General features: G+C 35.4%; 1 protein-coding gene across 2 annotated transcripts; it reads left to right on the top strand.

Moving 5' to 3' along the window:
* The first annotated feature begins 139 nt into the window (after positions 1–139).
* LOC123321527 lies at positions 140–15,963 on the top strand. 2 transcript variants are annotated; one of them, XM_044909181.1, is made up of 5 exons: positions 140–297; positions 7,375–7,557; positions 7,663–7,852; positions 13,224–13,379; positions 15,557–15,963. In XM_044909181.1, the coding sequence occupies exons 1-5, from the start codon at positions 174–176 to the stop codon at positions 15,885–15,887; spliced, it is 984 nt and encodes a 327-aa protein (XP_044765116.1). In that variant the 5' UTR covers positions 140–173; the 3' UTR covers positions 15,888–15,963. The 2 variants fall into 2 exon arrangements, with proteins under 2 accessions (XP_044765116.1, XP_044765117.1); XM_044909182.1 differs by having other exon boundaries at positions 13,224–13,387; positions 15,557–15,693.
* Positions 15,964–21,713: the final 5,750 nt, after the last annotated feature.

Genomic DNA, 21,713 nt, shown 5'->3' with positions numbered 1-21,713 from the left:
CAATAAAATTAGAAAAATAAAAAGATAAACGATGATGCAGACTCAAACGGTGTATGGGTAAGTGGTTTCAAAGAAGATGGTAAAAATAAACTCAAACAAGTTCATAATAGGTAAATGGTTATCGTGGGGGGGGCTATTGCATCCAACCACCGGGGCACAAAAACAACAAACGAATGAAGATTCTTTCAGTTAGCGGCCACAACAAGCGCGATATAGTCGTGTATAAAACAACAAACATGTCCCGTCACCTTTGTTCAATCTCCGCAATCCTATTATTTTTCGCCACCGTGTCCAGAGGTGAGTTACCATTTTTCATTCAGTTTGGTCATCTGAAAATTCAGCTTTTTTCATTTTCCCTTGTGGCACGAAAGTCCTAGCTGTTATCAGCAATTTTCCAGATTTAATTGCGATAATTTTTCCAAATTTGAAAAAAATACTCTTCTAAAACTACAGAATTACTCTTATGTACACCCGTAATAAATCTGATGTTGTACAGGGTGAGCTTAGGAAATATTTCAGTGTAAATATTTCGTATATTACACCTTGGAGATGAAATGAACGAATACTCTGAATTCATAAAAACTATTATCAGAAGACTGGTTCCAAAAATCAGTTTTTTATGTTCTTCAATTAAAAATTAAGTCGTATTCGAAATATTTAACCAAGACAAAAAATCTGCCAGATCTCTATTGACCCGGAAAATATTTTTAAAAAAATAAATATAATATAATAAGTATCCATACCACTGATGAATGAAAATATAAATTTATTATAATAAAACATGGTGCTGTAAAAATGTTAAGTATCCAGCGATCCATTATAGATTTGTTCGTGCGAGGAAGTACATTATAAACAAAAAATATTAGAAATGAAGCACGCTGAAAAAATTCAACAATATAATCCAATAATTATAGTCGAATTAAAAAATAGCCTTGAAAAAACGAATATTTCTCTTCAAAACTCTAAATTTGGACTCGTTTGTCACCCATGGTTTTTCTCAGAAATCACTAAAGATAAATTGCGACATTTGGTACAAAAAGCAAAAATATAGTACCTACCCCTTATCGAAAAGCTTTAACACCAATGGAATTTTTAATCTCCCATTACAGTACTAATGATATAATTTCCTAGTTCGAGATTCGCTCAGGTAATAAAAGTTTTTATGCAGATAAAACAACTGCAAAATTTCATGATATTTTGTCCAAAAATTTAACTGGAACAAAATACATACCTAGACATATAGTTTTAAAAAAACTCGCAATATATCATATAAATGCTACAAGTACCTACCAGTATTTTTCAAATTTCTTACGATATATACATGGGATTGAAAGAAACAGCCCTCCCCATAAATTATTGCATAATTTCAGATATTCGTAAAAAAAATTCGAATGGAAATTCAATTTTGGAAAATTTTTGTCTGAATTGAGTAGTTTTAAAGAAAATAATTGAATGGTGAGATCACTTGATCCTTTAGAGGGTTCAGGATTCGAAAAAAATACTTCTATTTTTGGCCAAGAAATTACACCCTGAAATAATTGAAACTTTATATCACTTTTTCCACAATTCATCCCTCCAAGGGTTATCTCAGTTGAGAGTAAGAATTCGAAAAACTTTCACAGTTGTTTCTTAAATCCTGTAAAATCCATGTTGTACATACAGGTTGTAACACAAGTTACTGTAAAAATGCAGAAGGTGCTTCCTTGCCAAAAAACATTAATACATATTTCCTGAAGAAACAGGAGGTCAAATATGCACACATTTTGAGATGTGAGGTGTCAAGTAATAGGAACTTTAAGGTTTTATTGCATTTAGTGGTCACTCATTTGAATCATTAATTGAACGTAACACTCGTAAATAATCTTTACTATCTATTTCCAGTTTTCACTAATAGATCTCAGGAAGTGAAAAAAAAACGCGAATTATGCACCTATTCACGAGCGCTTTTGAAGTTTAAATTGGCAATTATGAACTTTTCGTACAGTTTGATTACCTGTGTCATTTTTCCAGCAAACTCATCTTCAGTTGAATACTAATTTGAGTGTGTCTGCGTATATAAAGATATATTCTTATTGACGAAATTACGTTTAGGCTATTAGAGAAGAATACAAGAACTGACTGAACTTGTACCATGATGAGCTTAATGAACCATCACCATATTTCGCTATCTCGCATCTTCTGATGGATTACGATGAAGTAGTTTCACCTTCATCCACCATAAATGACTCTCGTGATAGCAATAGCCATTAAAATCGTTCAAAAACCTTATCTAACCTATATTTTATTTTATTTTTCTTGTGATAAATCCATCCCTGTTAACTTTCGTATCATGAATTCATTTTCACATGCAAAAAATTCTTTATGAAGCAAAGCGTATCCACGTTTCATGGATTCAAAATTCACAATGTTCGATCTTTTTTTTTCCAAATGTAAAAAGTCCTCCATTTTTCACCAATTATCATTCAGTCGTTGGATCTTACTTCCCCTGGATACATCCGGTCATTGATTCATCGGCATGTTTCGTAAATTACAAATAATATCCTATAGTCGAATTTGAATATATTTGAATAATTTATTGAAGAATCGGTTGGTGAAGAAGGTTCGGAGTTGAGCTCGCCAGTTTGAGACTGATAATGACATCATATTATATAGGCAATGATAATGAACACTTGTCAGTTTAAAGGAGTTAACTACCAAATCTCGGTGTGTTATTGCCGAGCGATCTGGATGAGTATATGCAGAAGTTCCAAAACGTTTTTGGAATCCTGTTTTATTCTCAATCTTCACAAGTTATACCCTAGTGGAACTGATCGGTATATCCCCAGTTTCAGCCTATTTTAAGTTCAATCTTCCGATGTACTTTAACATTTTTGGTCCCTTGCTTAACCGATTGGGAACCGCTGTGTCGATGTATAAATGTTCAAGATCAATCTAGATGTGAGTCAAGATGGATTATTATCGTTTATAGCGATCTTGATGTGGAAAATATCTCCTTGAACTTGAAATGGCCTTGGCTTGATCATTTCGGCATCATCATTCAGTGAACCATAATTCTACAACCATTCTTCGCTTCTATTGTAATTTTTGAAATGGAAAGCCTATCTGAATATGCAGTCACACATATACAGAATAGGGCATTGAAAACGAAACAGCGGTTCTGTAAATCGACAGAACCGAATTATACAAAAGTGTATCGCTTCAGCCCTTAATGTTAAAACGTCAACCCCTATATTTTGAATAGAAGATGACACCTTATTTGAAAGGTCCTTTGTATTCTGAGCTCACCATCCTCATTTTTTTTTCATTCAATCCATTAGTTTTTGAGATATTCAAATTTAAATTTGAAACAAATTTGGTTTTCCCTTGAAGCATACTGTGTAAATAAGTAAATCAGTTGCCACTGTTTAGTGGCAATAAAATTATGTGTCAGAGAAAATACTGATAAGAAAACTGTGATTCATTTTGGTACTTTCAGAATTGTGGATTACAATACGAAAAAAATTGTAAGAAAATTGTTTTTACATAATGACATAAAGTTGTACATTCTCCAAATCACTGTAGATAAATTTGGCAACTAAAACGAGTGACAAGAATTCTCCCAGCTTCTCTCCAAATTGTAGGTTTGAGGTGGAAAGCAAAATTCGAAAATTACAGACATTTGACAACTGAATATACTGTTTAACAAGCACGCAATGAACATTGCTTGAAGGTGAAACAGCTTAACTCCCTCTCACCTGAAATTGCTGTCTTTCGTCTGGTCCTTCTTTGAAGATTCCAGTGGTGTGCATGCATATTCTCATGCTAGAGTGACTAAAGTCTTGAGATAGCTCTTCTCTCTACTCTAGTTGATCTGAGTATATCAACTTACCTCAAGAAAAGTTACAAAAACGATTTTACCAGATATACATGCACGTATTATCTTGAAGTGGTATTTGTTATCTGGACCACAGTCACCAAAAGGAGGAGAAAATATCATCAGATGAACGTAAAAGAGATCCATATAAGCTGCAACTTACTATAACTATTCCTGGGTGGTATAGTTATAGTTCCACAATAGTATTTTCCAGTTTTTTTCTACCCAGTGATGATTTCGTATTTCCATTCAGTTTGACACCTTGTATATGCCTATATCATAGGGCACAATGGATTTCTGTCGAGTTATAAGGCCACCGCAATAAGAAGGTTCCGTTGAGATTCCGCTTCTGGCTACAGTCTGCGAATTCCACTGAAATAATGTGGACCTTTTACTATTTTATTTCCACGCATTGCTCTTCGCATGTAAGAGACATTGAACCTGTTGAAACAACAAAGAACGAAGACGGACAAATCGAAGATTGCGATAGTTAAAGTTGAATGAATTCAGTCCGTTTATAAAAGTGGACTCACCGGTTTTAATTTCGAGATGAGGCTCAAAACAGAGAGTTCAGCGTGATTGAAATCGATGCAAACAAAATTTCTTCGACATTGAAGAGGAGGCTGACCTCTCAGCTCAGCTCTTTTACGGTGTTCAAGTCTATTTATAACTCATTTTTTTTCACGTGTATACGGTTATTATCATGGAAGAGCACATGCAATTTCCTCTTGGAATTGCTGGTGCAATTGTTCTCAATTGGGTGATAGAGTTACTTTTCGTGATTTTCGATCAAGAACGAAGCTGATGGTTTTTATGCAGCAGCAGTGTATCTACTTATCTAACATGTAATTTGGTGGTGTTCAGGTAATGGTTGCTTAGATTAAGTAGAAAACTTTTTAGAATTGAAGACCCCAATCCACAAGGTTTATTTGATTGAAGGTACTGAAATGATAAAAAGGTTACCACGTATAGAATATAAATTTGGATAATTTCATGTTGTGCCCTTCGTCCTTATTTCTGTATACTTTTTCTGTTTTTGAGTAGTGTAAATTTTTCTTTTCGTTCATTGATTTTTTGCCAATTAACCTTAGACATTTTGGTTAAGCATTATATTCATTAATATTAATAACTAGATCAGAAAGATTCATTCAGTTGAAATTTATAGAAAACCAACTTTTACATCAGGTTTAATCATAATCGAAAACGAGAGTCCAAAAACAATCAACGGAAATAAGAATTGGTTTAACTCATTTGTCCATGCATAGACTATTTTCTGTTCCTCTAAAGAAAGATCGATAAAAAAGCGGATGTCCTGCAATTTTAGCAAGAAACAGCGGATACAATGATGAACTTGTTCATGGAAATCTGCTTTATTAGAAAAAGGCTACAAATTTCACTGAATCAACTTCATCTCTTATTTGAGGGAAAAATCTGGAAAACATTAAAAATATATAATTTCACGAAAAAAAAGCGGTTCTAACAAACAATAAAGAAAACAAAGAATAAAAGAGAGGGTTGTTCTAAATATATTGCAGTGCTTGTCTAGCCTTTCATACAGGGAAGGAAAAGTATCTCCAAACACTGCATATCCATTATAATAAATAATAATAGTAGAGATACATTCATGCAATAACTACTATTCAAATTTTTTGATTTTTTCTTTGTACTGAAAAAGCACTAGACACAACATAGTTGATATAGCAAAGTTACCTTTATTTTATCGGTATAATACGCTTCTGAAGTTCTGACCACCTTTTAAAATAGGTACCATTGAGATCTCTCAGAATCAACTGAAGTCAAATGTAGGTATCCTTACTGTGACATCATTTTAAGACGTTACATGAGATAATATATTCCTTCACTCGTTCATGATGATGAAGATTATCCTCTTATCGCAGAAAACTTGTGTAATCTTTGATAAAAGAATAGTTCTTCAAACAATGAGGGTTATCGAAAAATGTTGACAGTACCGTACAGCTCTTTTAGCTTATGTTACTGATGAATGGAGTGTTTTACTAATTTTCGACAAAAATCTTCTCAATTTTGCTGGATCTCCTGTCTCAATGAAGAAGTCCGAAGAACATTGTACCTACTCATATGTATTCAGATATACTTATCTGTTTCCTATCCGCCTTTTGTTTCCTTTTTCTGTTTTTTTTGTTATTAGCATATTCTCCATTTGGTTGTTTATTCAAAACACGCGAAGGCATTTCCTGATACCTGCCATAAATTTATGCAAATATGCCATTAAACAGTCAGACACATTCGCATCCTCTTTCACATCGTTGGAAATTCTGTTCACAGATAATTACACCCTTAGCGTCATCCCAAAACATCATCATCAATTCATGTCTGCTAAGGTGATTTCTGTGAAGAAGGGAAACAATATTTCATTGAGACATTCTTGCTGGAGATAGTTTAGAAGTTTCATATCTGAAGAAAATGTTGAGCTAATAGTTTGTTGAATTTCTTCCGGTCTTCCAATGGAGCATAAAGTTCTGGTCAACGAAGTTGCATAATATGATTTTAATAGCCTTGTCACGTTGTGGGGCGATATGTTAATGCGTATAACGAATCAGGATGAGTATGATAATCTGGATTGCTTGGAACTGGAGCGTGGATGAAGCTGCGTATATATAGGCTCTTTCAAATTGAACAACTTATGATTCAGTATAGAACATTAGCTTTTTTCCCTGGATCATCTAATGATGATTAAAATTTTGAACGAATACCAAATCATTGCCAATGATTGTTGAAGATACACTCCACTCCAAAAAAATTTGAAAAAGAATGAAAATTCAGTTGGAAAAATCGAGGTTTTTGACTACATAAGGAGCTATTCCGATTGTGAATACGATTCCCTACAGAAAATTGTGATTGTGTTATGTTGAAAATGTATGGTTTTTGAGTCTAATTGAGAAACTGAAAAGAGCACTTTTTTTTCGTTCCCAAAAGCCAAGCCCAAAGTGAATAGTAAATTTTACTTTATTTAACGTACAATTGAACATATGAAACTTTCGAACACATTGGTTCCTCATTCAATTACCTTTTCAATAGTCTATACAGAGTGAGTTCATTCATATATTCGGTATTCACTTTGCTTTAGTAGGTCAATTTTATTTCAATTTACCCACGTGTCCAGTACAATTGTTTCGTGTTTAGGATAATAGATGGATCAACCTTTTGTTACTGAGAATGATTAGATCATTTATTGTTTTTTCAACAACCCTTTCTGAGTATGAGTATAGGGATGGAATGGCTTAACTTTTTTATGTATTTTGAAGGGAAATAACATTCAATTGATGTTATCGAAAAACATGCTGTTTTGTAATGTAATAATCGATGAAATATGAGAGGACAGTCATTAATTTTTGTAATTGTGATTCAATATTCTAGATCAATTACGAAAAAGGCATGTTTTGAATATCAGTCATTCCTAGTATTCGTCATTGAACTCAAAATAAATAAAACAATACAACCATATACAATAGAAAAAGTAATGTATACTTTTTTTTTTGCAGGGCAAAGGATCACAACAATACAATTAGATGGAGTCCAATATTTTGTTAGTCGAATGAATCCATATTCACCAGAACTGAATTTCTTCTTAGCTTATCAGTATTGTAGGTCGTTAGGATTACAATTGGTTTCGTTTGAAACCAAAGAAAAAGCAGATTCTATAACGCAGTACTTAAGTAATGCAGGTAAGCATCCATGAAACAAAAGTTTGCTTGAATTTTCCCCAATAACGAAAGTTAAAATTTTTTCATTTCATATTATGAGAATTCAGCTGAGAAACTTCATTGCAGGTTTCAATAAATACGACTTCTGGACGTCTGGAAACAGACTGGGCACAAACATGTTCCTCTGGATGAGCACTGGCTTACCATTCAATGCTACATTCAACTATATGAAACAGACTGAAATCGAAGATCCCGAGAGTCCTGTAGCTCCTAATGTTCCTGGTAGCACTAGTCCTCAAAGAACTGCTAGAGAAAGGTGAATAAACTCCTTTATGTATATGGCAAAACTGAAAATTATTCAATTTTTATTGATTGAAAAATTTGGGACAGTTTTTTTCATCTTCTTCATTTGATTATCGAAATTTTCTGGCAATAATGATGGGTTTTCTTTGGAACACAAGAAAATAAAATAATAATAATATATATATCTCTTATATCTAAATTTAAGTCTAGTTAGTCATGTTTCTTCTGAATTTTTCAACACCTGCAGTGATCTTTCACATTACTCTATTTTAATTCTCTTTTAATTCACATTATCTGAAACAATCATGAGTATTAGGCTTTCATTCATTTTGTAATAATAATATAATGCTATGTACAAAGTATCATGGAAATTAGGTTTTTGCAACTCTACCGCTGAATAAAAAAAAATTACATTATCATTCCTTCCGTTTCAAACTATAACGGTTATCAATTTGCATCTTTGCCAGGGGGACCCACCATTTGGGTTTTCCCAATTAAAATCGCTGAGGGGGTCAACACACTTGATCTGTTTATTATTCTACGAGGTGATTCGAAGAGGAAGTTATCACATAAAAGGATCTATAATGATTATGATTCGTGTGTTGCATTTGGGAAAATGGTTCACTCGAATCTTTGCAAAATTGGAAGTGCATCAGTCTATCAATGTGAATGGAATACAAACTAGGACTGGGTTTTTGCTACTGTTCTTGTTATAAACATAAGAATTCATGAGAAGAGGTAGAACACTTTTTAGACGTCTAGACGTATTCAGAACTAAATGTTTTATTCATCAATAAAAGAGTGCACCTTTTTACTATAGTAGATTCATTTTAGCAGTGGCATGACGTCAACAACAATTTGATGGACTAGAATGTTAGTTTCATGTTGAATAATGCGAAAGAAACCATGGGTTTCAGTGACAAAGTTAGAAGTGACAATTAGCCATATGTTACTCATTCAAAATTGGTTACATTTTTGAAATAGGAACTTTGCTAATGAACTCCATACACTTTTAAATCACAGTAATTTATTTCTATAACAATTGAGGAAGTTTGATGAAATCAATTGAAGGAAAAGAGGGCAATAACAATACTCATACTTTGATCACCATGACTAGAAGCAATGGAGGCAACTTTTTTCTGGAATACTATAACATGTGGAATGAATACAAAAATGGTTTACATAAATGATTTTTCAACAGAAGTTCCACAACTCCCTGGCACTGATTTTTATGTGTTACAAAAACTACAATGTTTTTCTTGTCATAAATTATGAAACTCCACTAGTCACTCACAAATACATAGTATTGTTTGTGTTATTAACGACCTTTTGTCCACCAACTTTTTCTCTCTTTTTAACTGGATTCTTACCAGGAACTACCTACAGCATCTTCCATAATTTAAACTGAATGTAAGCTTTCGAAATGTTTATTCCTATCGAGGCAACAGTAGGCAATTTCTTCAGTTCTCTCATCATCATTGTAAAACTCGAAACCAATCTTGTTAACTTAGACACAAAGTTGTTTGATAACCATTGGAAATATCCCTCTTCACAAGTTCTCTTTGAATCGACAAACTGATATATTCCTCTGTCAAATTGGTGGAATAAGAACTATTTCAGTGAATATCATGACTATAACACACAGACTGTAGACAACAGGGGCTTTAGAAACAAGGTTTGGGCCCCATGAAGTCATGCCATTGCTAAAATGAATGGCCTATACTCGAATCAGATAGGTGCAATGATTTATCTATTGTTGGAGAGACGAAAAACTGAAACTTTTTCAGTGTGTCTTCCATACGTCTTTGTTCATTGTCACGACAATATATGTTGCTTGTCGTGAGACTGTTTCAACAAATTTATATCTATTACAATTGAGGAAGTTTGATAAAATCAATTGAAGGAAAAGAGGCCAATGACAATACTCATACTTTGATCACCATGACTAGAAGAATTGGAGGCAACTTTTTTTTGGAATAATATAACATGTAGAAGGAATACAAAAATGATTTACATAAATGATTTTTCAACAGAAGTTCCACAACTCCCTGGTACTGATGATTATGTGTTACAAAAACTACAATGTTTTTCTTGTCATAAATTATGAAACTCCACGAGTCACTCACAAACACATAGTATTGTTTGTATAATTAATGACCTTTTGTCCACCAACTTTTTCTCTCTTTTTAACTGGATTCTTGCCAGGAACTACCTACAGCATCTTCCATAATTTAAACTGAACGTAGCCTTTCGAAATGTTTATTCCTATCGAGGCAACAGTAGGTAATTTCTTCAGTTCTCTCATCATCATTGTAAAACTCGAAACCAATCTTGTTAACTTAGACACAAAGTTGTTTGATAACCATTGGAAATATCCCTCTTCACAAGTTCTCTTCGAATCGACAAACTGATATATTCCTCTGTCGAATTGGTGGAATAACAACTATTTCAGTGAATATCATGAGTATAACACACAGACTGTAGACAACAGAGGCTTTAGAAACAAGGTTTGCACCCCTTGACGTCATGCCATTGCTAAAATGAATAGCCCATACTCGAATCAGATAGGTGCAATGATTTATCTATTGTTGGAGAGACGAAAAACTGAAACTTTTTCAGTGTGTCTTCCATACGTCTTTGTTCATTGTCACGACAATATATGTTGCTTGTCGTGAGACTCTTTGAACAATAATCGATACAGGATCGTGCACAATAACGATAGGTGCATGTTATTCATCGTGAACCACGTTCAAGATGGGCAATCAATTATATAGGTACATACTATACATTGAAGCAGAACGAGCCATGTCCATCGTTATCGCCTGATTATAATAACGCGCCGCAGATTAAATCTTCGAACAACGATAATCAGGGAGGAAGAACTGGTCGTCCCCGCATAGAACGAAGAGAAAAAAAATATGGCGGTTCCGACGCATGCAAGAAACAGTCCGTAAATCATGATACATTCGGGAAATACCTCGGCGCGTGGAATTCGAAGTGCAAAATTTACATCTCAAAAACCGACAGCCGGTGGTAGTCCTTCGGCCGTTGGTTTAGTCCATATACAGCAATCTTTATAGGCATACCCCAGGGGCATATATTAGAGCCAGCGTGGTATCCCGACGCTCGCCATTCCCAGACGGCAGTGTTGACCTTCTGAAAAAACAAAAAGAGGACCTAGACCGCCATCGGCCAACGGCGGCAAACGGTGACAGACAAGGCTTTAGCGATCTTCCGAAGATCTCTTGCCGCGCCCAAAGTGATCTCATCTTGCCTTAAGGCATAGTAACGCCGTGGCTTGGAGATCATCAAGAAATACTTGGATCATTTCGCTCCTCATAAACGAGATCGCGTTCCTTAAACTCATTAAGGATGGCTCGGAGGAACGACCAGAATGCCGTGCCAGAGGACAACGATGAGGATGTTTCGTAAGAGGCTTTACGACTTGCCGATCCAAGGATCCTTCTGCTAGAGGAGGAAATACTCCTTGTTTATCGAAAAAGTTGGGTTTATATGCCGATTTTGAAACGCATCGACTTATTATCAATGGGGGCTACACATCTCCTTGCTGGGTTGTGATTGAAACACATCAACCCTTTCTTAGATGCAACCCTTGCAGGGTACAATGACATTTCATCCCATAGGCCCTTAGACCTTTGAAAAATTACTTCTGCTCGTCTCTTAGTACTTTGAAAGAAGGAAAACCCAGGGAAATTCAATTATTTTTAGTAATTAGGTGCACTCCTGTACTTTATAGTAAAAAGTAAAGCTCCACATAGACTGGGCAATTGACAACGAAGCAGCTACTTTGTAGGTCGGCAGAACCGAATTATATAAAAACGCTCGGACACGTCGATTTTTGATTTTAGGCGGTCAACTTTTAAGATCAAATTCAAAGCCGTATCTCTTCAACCCTTAGTGCTACAACCCCAACCCCTATATTTTCAATAGGGAATATAGGGTAAGTGATACCTCGTTTGAAAGGCCTTTCCATTCTGACTTCAGCATATTTAATTCTTTTTCATTCAATCCATTCGTTTTCGAGATATTCAAATTTGAATTTCGCACAATTTTGACATTTCGTTGAAAATGCCCAACTTTTCATGTGAATTTTAGGAGGAGTTTGCCATGCACCCTTTACGAAGATAGGAGTCAAGTTGAATTTTTTAAATGGTAGCCCTAACTTTTTGTGCCAGGAATGGCTAGACCATTTGTTGCCTAAGATGATTCAATCAATGATGAAGAGTTTTTCTTAACATTTTAAATTACTACATATGCCTATTATTGAACTTATCGAATTCGAGTTCTTGATTTTTTATGTATTTTTAAATCAGCAACAAATACTTCAGGAGTAATAGATGTTTTTGTCATAGGCATCGAAACATGTCTTTTCCATAGGGTAGTTATTGATAAAAGATGAAAGAACATCAATCAGTCATTGATCACAAAATACATGAGGCAAGTAAAAGTATTCAAAATGTTTTACCCTTATAAGGATTTATAATGGAAAAAAGTGGATAAAAACTCCATCAATGACCAAATCATACTCAGCGTTAAAAGGTTTATCCATTTCTGGCAAAAAAGCTAGGGTAACCATTAAAAACTCAACTCAAACTAATTTTTTCCTCAGTGATGGATGAAAAGTTCAGTAATTCAAAATGAAGAAGTTTTGCCTAGGCCAAACTTATATTGCTGCTATAGCTTCTCTAGCTTACAGTGTGGAGGAAGTCCTAGGATTGTCCATTCTAAGATATTCTTTGCATTGGGCCTTTATACCGGACATATCATAATGATTTTAGTTTATGGTTCAAGTATAGGTCTTTGCATATTGGGCGTTGGAAATGAATGAAAATTTCACCTCATTAAGAGCTATGAGGCATATCATCACAGCTTTTGTGGCTTGGAAAACCAAAACATGATCATTGAAAAGCCTGTATCTCCACAAGTTGTAACTGTTTGGTGCGGTTTTTGAAAATTAAGCTGATGCGGCTGTTTCGAAGAATGAACTAAGATCAATGAAGTTTTATGGCCAAAATAGGAAGACATGGACGTGGGTAATGTTTATGTTCAATAGGACGACGCTACGTACCATATAAGAATCAAAATCATTTGTCTACTTTGGGCGCAGTTCCAGGCCGATGGATTTTTTGAAAAGCGATCACAATAAGCCGGCAAATTCATGCGATGTGAACACCTGTGGACTTTTTTGACCTTATAGAAGGATAAAGGTTTATACGATTCTCATCAGTCAATTCAAGAACTGATGAAAAGTCGTGCCGATACCGATGAGCAAGGGCCCCAAATGAGGGAAAAAAATTTGGGAAATCCTACATTACCACCTTTTCTTACTTTTCTACTTTTTAAACCTGATAATTTTTTTCCAGCGACGAGAGTGGAGCATCCAGCGCATGCGTCACCCTAAAGGCCCCAAGTTTCGAATGGAAAATCGATAACTGCATGAGCATCAAAGACTTCATCTGCGAGCAAACCCGCTGTTACTACTACAATTATGGCTCTATTCCTGTGTCGTCAGCGCAGGGGTAAGAAGGTGAGCCCACACGTGAGCGACTCATCTGGGGTTAGGGTGTCCTACAGCTTCCTTTATTTTTACTAACACCCAGGTGCTTGGTTGCCGATGGAGCGGGCTTTTTTTCATAGTTTTTTATCCAATTAGTCTTAAGTACGACCGCAGATCCAAGTTGGAGGTTTACATATGTGAAAGAAATGCTCACCGACAACCGGCTTAGGTCTGTTTTTTGGAGATTTATTATGGACTAACATTCTTCTGAATCTATTATTCTCATATTACTCGATGAACTGAGAAATAGTCCATAAAAAATCCCAATTTGCTTCATTATATGCTTTTCGTTTTTTTAAATGATGTATCCAAGTTTTTACGCCTTTTTGTAACCTGGAAATGAATCATTTAGTCATCATTCCATTTATTCATCCCCATTCTGGCAAAATACAAACTAAAACGATCACCTAACATGAATTATTATTATTTTTTTCATTGGTATAAACGCAGGATCGAATTGAAAATATGAATATATCAGCATTAACTGTTTTTATCATAGGGGACCTAAAGCTATGTCCTATCGAACTTGATGCATATTCATCATGTCCAAATAAATCCACCTCACGAGTTCAACAACCCATCATAACCAGTTTCTTATATTATATATCATAAACGTCAAGAAGATGTGAACACAATGTGTACTCTCTTGTAGATAATAGTGAGTTGAGGAATTTGGCCATTAATTCTTCAATATTCAGTACTTAACAAGTAGGAGATTCAACTCGGGAGGATTCCTCATACAGGATGTTCCAGAATAAATGGACAACACAAGTGTGAACAACTTAAATAATTATTGTACAGGGTGAGTCTTTGACTCGTACAAATATCTTAACAGTAGATCCTTGAGGTCAAAAGAAACACTTCTTTCCTTTACCATTTTTTCCGAACCAGCTCGGTTTAAAAGATACAGGCTGTTGAAAAACCATAAACAAATGTTATTTTCAGTTCTATCTCACAAACGGTTTTATCGAATGGAATGAATTTCGGAATATAGTTTTTTATTCATTTGATGAATATTTTTCGAACACAAGATATCAGCTACGTCTTCCAGTTTTCTCATTACGACCATTACGTACCATAAAAATAGCAAAAATTCAAAGAACCCAACTCTTAAAATTAAATTGGACACTATATAATGAATATTTGAACGGTTTGTAAAATAATAGTATTCGTCATATTTTCTCGTATAATGCGTCGTTTTCGAGTAATTTGATGTTCAAAAATTAAGAAGTATCTGGGAAATTTGAAAAACTGGGTACCTTGGCTGAATACAATGGTGTTGAAAAGATCCACATATGTGTAGTTTCACAGATTTAGCTGTGTTTACCTTATTCTGAAGGTAATTTTGTTTTTCCAGGGTTGGCACAGCTGATTATTATAATTCAAAATGGCTATATTTTTTTATCAGGGCCGAATCGGAAAAAATGGTATAGAAAAAAAGTGTTTCTTTTGGCCTCAAGAATCTACTGTTAAAATATTTGTATGATTCAGAGACTCACCCTGTGTATAACAATTATTTTAGTTGTACTCTGGTGGAGCATTTGAATGAAATAAAAAAATATTTTATTTATGGAAATGTATTTTTTATGTTGAACTATTGCTGCCACACTTCTTCATACCTTGGTTATTATAAATTAAATTATTCTTCATGGTATTAAACAATAGATATGCTGCACATGCTTTTGCAATTTTTTTGAGGAATGAATATGAAACGTGAATATGTCATTTTGTGAAGCTAGTGTAAAGAAAATTCATTTGTAACCAAGGTATACATCAATAGTATGGTAGAAATCTTCAAACAAAATTCTGTGAGGATTTTCAGTCTTATCCATACATTCTGGGACATAAATGAATGTTGTTTTCAGGCTCATTGCCTTATGCCTTTTTAATTTGCCAAGAACTTTTGCTGAAAAACGGTTGTGATTTAGGGTTTTTGTAGTTACGAATATTTATCATATTTTATATACTTTTTCTCGATACTACCTATACCTATTGGTTTTTGTTGTAAATTGTCGAATCTATTTTTTGATGTACGAATTTCTAAGTAACTGGATATTTTCAGATTGCATAAAATTGGTTCGAAAAAGTTTGCTCTTGTCGTTACGATGGTCAGAAATTTAATAACTTCGTCTTTTTCAGGAAATATAAGACAACAACTGCTGCACCAACATCGTCGTCCACTGAAAATATCGATAATAATAATATTAGTAATTTACTTAGTAAAATCCTTTCTTCCCCAATGCAATCGCTGACTGAACCTGACCGCGATTTGTCAGATAGGCATCCTGTATTTTTGCACAACAAGGACATCGATCTCGAGCAATCAACAAATGGTCCATACGACAATTTCAACATTCACGCCGAAATGCAGGACGATCCCTCATCTGGTACTGAAGAACAAGGAGGATATATTTCCACAATTGAACCCGAAAAGGTTACGTTGGTTAGTTCCTCAGGTTCTTCCTCATAGGTTTTAAGTTTCTACTTTAAGTTTTGATGAATTTCATCGTAATGTGTAATCTTTTCAATAAAGAATTTCGTAATGATGATTTGTTTCTCTCCGATCTTTCCACATTCGAAGCAACCTCTTCTGATAACAAAGAAGTTGATGACCAACTATTTAAAAAAAAATATGGAATGCTTTGGTCACGATGAGATATTCCATATTTTTTATTAGAGATTTTATGTACCTGCCTAGACATCTCCAGTAAGTGAATTTTTTGTCGACTTTCCTTTATGAAAGATTCGTACACAGGGTGTGCAGGTTATCTCTGGCAAATATTTCATAGAGACAGTTTGCAACAAAAAAGTTCCTATAGAGTAGGGTCCGCTGCTTCTCCGTTGTAAAGTAATTAAAGTTTTATTTTCATACAACACTATGCTATGTTTTTAGATAAAAAATTGTAAACGGATACAAAATATTAGAATCATGAATAACTTTACGAGGGAAGATGATTGGATCATACTCTAGCTATAGGTGAAATTTGGCCAGAGATAACTATCACACCCCGTATATGTACTTAGTTAATCTATAGAACATTCACCATTTTATGAACTGAAAACTACGTGGATTTGATCTCATGGAGGATTGTGTTTCCTTGCTATCCCAACAGATGGCTATATGATGAATTTAAAGAGCTCCGACATTGAGAATCTCAAATAGAATGAAATATTACATATATACGAGGAGATGGCGCCCACAATATAACTCTAGATTCCTCTCTTACTGAAGGCGATGAAGAAATTTTTCAGTTTCACCTATTACCTTAAACCTGACGTGTTAGAGGGCTCACTTCGAGAAAGATGAGACTAGCGCCCTCAAAATCAAGTGGAAGAACCCTCCATCTGAATTTAGTAAAATTTAAGGGGGGTTGAGTTGTTCTCCGACCTTAAGATCTATTGTGCTCCCTGTCAGAACTGCTTTTGTCCCTATGTCGTCTATAGAGCCATCCAGTTCCAGAGTTCCGTTCTGGTATGGATTCAAGGAAAATGCCTCATTCCCCTACAAGTTTCTCGTCCAAGGCATTATTCTAGCAATGGCGGGGCATTCTATCACAGGGTGATCTGGAGTTTCATTCTCCTCCCCCACAGGATCTGCACTCGTCAGTTTCTGCTAGACGCATTTTCAATAGGTGCTTCCTGAGGTGACAATACCCTGTACGAAATCCAATAAGGGGTGCACCATATTTATGATGAGATCCAGAAACTTCTCTCCGAGAGTTACTCATATATCTGACATCACCAGATACCTTATTATTATTTTTTCTCACTCTCTTCTCTTATTTCTGGGATTTTTCTCCCTCTCTTCATATTTCCTTGCCAAAAATATCTAGGAAATGTCTTATGGAGCCTACTTGTTTCCCTGACTTTGATCACCTTGCAGTTTCTTGGTCTGTGGTGAAAATAGAAGCAAAAATTCACCATAAACTCCTTGGTGCATTTTTCTCCATCTTTTTCAGAACCTTTTCAGGTTTTTTTTTCGTAGAATGATTTCGATATCAATAATCCCTCCTCATGTTACGAAGTCCAGTATCTGGTATGGATTCAAGGAAAATGCCTCATTCCCCTGCAAGTTTCTCGTCCAAGGCATTCTTCTAGCAATGGCGAGGCATTCTATCACAGGGTGCTCTGGAGTTTCATTCTCCTTCCCCACAGGATCTGCACTCGTCAGTTTATGCTAGACCCATTTTCAATAGGTGCTTCCTGTGGTGACAATTCCCTGTACGAAATCCAATAAAGGGTGCACCATATTCTTGATGAGATCCAGAAACTTCTCTCCGAAAGTTACTCATATATCTGAAATCATTAAATATCCTTTTATTATTTTTTCCCACTCTCTTCTCTTATTTCTGGGATTTTTCTCCCTCTCTTTATATTTCCTTGCCAAAAATACTTAGGAAATGTCTTATGGAGCCTACTTGTTGCCCTGACTTTGATCACCTTGCAGTTTCTTGGTCTGTGGTGAAAATAGAAGCAAAAATTCACCATAAACTCCTTGGTGCATTTTTCTCTATCTTTTTCAGAACCTTTTCAGGTTTTTTTCGTAGAATGATTTCGATATCAATTATCCCTCCTCATGTTACGAAGTCCAGTATCTGGTATGGATTCAAGGAAAATGCCTCATTCCCCTGCAAGTTTCTCGTCCAAGGCATTCTTCTAGCAATGGCGGGGCATTCTATCACAGGGTGATCTGGAGTTTCATTCTCCTCCCCCACAGGATCTGCACTCGTCAGTTTCTGCTAGACCCATTCTCAATAGGTGCTTCCTGAGGGACAATACCCTGTAATAAATCCAATAAGGGGGTGCACCATATTCTTGATGAGATCCAGAAACTTCTCTCCGAAAGTTACTCATATATCTGACATCATCAAATATCTTTTTATTATTTTTTCCCACTCTCTTCTCTTATTTCTGGGATTTTTCTCCCTCTCTTTATATTTCCTTGCCAAAAATACTTAGGAAATGTCTTATGGAGCCTACTTGTTCCCCTGACTTTGATCACCTTGCAGTTTCTTGGTCTGTGGTGAAAATAGAAGCAAAAATTCACCATAAACTCCTTGGTGCATTTTTCTCCATCTTTTTCAGAACCTTTTAAGGTTTTTTTTCGTAGAATGATTTCGATATCAATTATCCCCCCTCATGTTACGAAGTCCAGTATCTGGTATGAATTCAATGAAAATGCATCATTCTCCTGCAAGTTTCACATCCAAGGCATTTTATCACAGGGTGATATGGAGTTTCATTCTCCTCCCCCACAGAATCTGCACTCGTCAGTTTCTGCTAGACCCATTTTCAATAGGTGCTTTTTCTGAGATAATAATACCCTGTATGAAATCCAATAAGAGGGTGCACTATATTCTTGATGAGATCCAGAAACTTCTCTCCGAAAGTTACTCATATAGCTGACTTCATCAAATATCTTATTATTATTTTTTCTCACTCTCTTCTTCTATTTCTGGAATTTCTCTCCCTCTTTTTATATTTCCTTGTCATTTTAGATTCTGCTTTTCCCTGTTCGTATATCATGTTATTTTCTTCCTTTTCCATTCCCTTATCTCCTTGGTTTTGTATTATTTTTTTTCCTTTGTTCATTAGTCTGGGACAATATGAATATTTTAAATAAAAGATCAAAGAACGATGAAGTTATTTCACTAATATTTGAGGGTAAACAACGAATGAAAATTAAAAAGAAGTATGTAGAAAATGCTTCTGCGTTAGATGTTATACAATATTAGTCAGAGGCAGTTTTTTTTGAACCATCAAACTGTTCCAGCTCTGTATAAAAAATTTATGTGGAATTCCACGGAAAATCGTTATTTTATGTTGAGCAGTGTTCATTCAGCTCTCTTATCGTTCTCCTTTCGTCGTGATCGCTGATCTTGACTTTACTTTCTCCCGATGAGACTGTTACCTCAAGGGCATGACTTTCTTTATTTCTCTAAACAAGCCGACGGTCGTTTTGTGCCCAACCTTTTTGGGAAGGTCGATGGTATTCACACTGGTTCATGGTTATGTGGTACACTTTTTAGCGCTTCTTGTGGAGGAACGTAACCCGCAGACGTTGTTACTCAAGGTGGTCCTGGTCGACAGATATACGACTTCTTTTCCGGACATCTCATCATCCTCGACTTTGTGAAATTGCTGGAGCGTTGCAGATGGAAGAGATCGGTTTATTTTACGGTTAATGCATTTCGTATTATGCTAATATTACTTCATCATGGAATTACGATGTCGTTTTGAATACGAATAGATTACCCTCTGGGAAATCGATGATTTTCAGCAGATCTAGTTAGATTAATCTCGAGTAGCCAAACAAAAATATGAAATCGATATGGAATCAGCCATGATTTCACTGACGAACTAGCTAATATATCTTTTTTCTCAAATTTCATATCTCCCTTGCAGTTTTGACTTATTCCTGAACCTTCGCTTCTTAATACAATCAAAAAGGGTGCTGGGATGTTTTCAAGAATAATGAGTGAAAACTGAATACAACGATTTTCGTTCTTCAAGAACTGTTAAATCTAGTGGAGTCTCCAAAAATGTATAGGAAATGTCTTATGGAGCCTACTTGTTCCCCTGATTTTGATCACATTGGAGTTTCTTGGGCTGTGGTGAAAATAGAAGCAAAAGTTCATCATAAACTCCATGGTGCAATTTTTTTCATCTTCTCTTTAGAAGTTGGTTAGGTATCTCGGAGCTTGCTCAATTTTTTCTTACCTTTCCAATCACGAATTGGTTATCAGATGTAGAACTGATCCTTGTTTTATCCGAAAAAGATATGTTTCACCATGGGACACTAAAAGGATACAACCTATTACCAGAACATGTGTTGGTGATCTTTATGTGAAAAGGTTGCAAGTTTTGGTCAGCTTTAAATGACTTATTACTAGTTTCTTGGTTGTCTAGTCTCCAATGAGATACTACATGGTCTTTTCCTCCTCATGAAAAACCTTCACAATGTTTCTTTCCTAAAGAGATGCCACGTTGTTAGTCCTGTGACAGATTGGCTCTGCCCTCTATTCAATTTAAGCAGATATTCAGTGATTGAGGGAGTGTCTTCCCTCAGCATAGCTGCATCATGTCTCAGCGTTGAAGAAAAGTTCAGCAACAGAACAGAATAACTTCAGAGCTTGCCAGAAAAGGAAGAATACTCCTTCACCTCTGAAGAGATGGTCAATACTATATAAATCTGGCAACTTATCATCTAACCAAAGGGCTTAGCGTTGAAGAAAAGTTCAGCAACAGTAGAGAATAACTTCAGAGCTTGCCAGAAAAGGAAGAATACTTATTCACCCCTGAAGAGATTGTCAATACTATCCAAATCTGGCAACTCATCATCTAATCAAAGGCTTAGTTTAGGAGCATTGGCTGTTACTTCGTGAGGACTTATTAGGCCAGCAAGTTCTGGTATATTATAAGTTCTTCGTCCGATCCACACAGCCTGCATTCCTCATCTGCTCACTTGCCCACAAAAGGCAGTATACCGTCAGTATTCCCACCATTACACGAAGCTCACTTCATGGTAGCTTCAGGAGCTTTCTGTTTTTGGCTTTCTTCTAGAACAGGGGTTCCCAATCTTTTCTTGGCTAGGGACCTCTTTTATATAATTCTTGTTAGCAGGGACCACCTGTAATTCTGAAAATTTTATGGAGCTCAATGCAGCCGCTCGGTCTTGACAATTATTCAATTGATTCCATCTTTTTGGAAATTTTTCGATAGTCACCTTTCGATTATTCAATTGATTCCATCATTTTGGAAATTTGCTTTGCTCTATTTTGAATCATAAAATCACCACGTGGTAAAATGATGGTTTCATTCTTCCGATGGGTGGTCTGTTTTTTCATTAGCGAGAAGAAAATCCAAGTTTCTATGTGTAACATCCGATTCCAATCGAATAATGGTAGCCGATGACAACTCAATATAAAGTGAAATTTCAGAATATCCCGTACGTATCCTTCTACCAATTATACTAATTTCCTCATTAACACAATTCGTTGCGAGAAAGTAAATTTGAATGTTTATATCGAATAACGAAACAGTGAATAGATAATTCGCCTTATTTGATATTCGTTGACCTCTGTTGTTGAAAATGTATCCAAACGATGCTGGTTGTCCGATCTACAAGCTCGAAGTGGAACAATACCTCGCAAAAAAATGTGAACCGGCTTGTGAGCAAAGATGGTGGTGTCAATGGGTTGAAAGAGTTGGTGTTTGAATGCTCCCTTTCAATTCTTCGAAATATGATTAAGTCTGGACTATTGAATATGAGTTATACCTTATTAGATATCAAATA

This window comes from Coccinella septempunctata, chromosome X (genome assembly GCF_907165205.1).
Source record: "Coccinella septempunctata chromosome X, icCocSept1.1, whole genome shotgun sequence".
Taxonomy (NCBI): domain Eukaryota; kingdom Metazoa; phylum Arthropoda; class Insecta; order Coleoptera; family Coccinellidae; genus Coccinella; species Coccinella septempunctata.
This window is presented reverse-complemented; position numbering and strand designations above follow the sequence as displayed.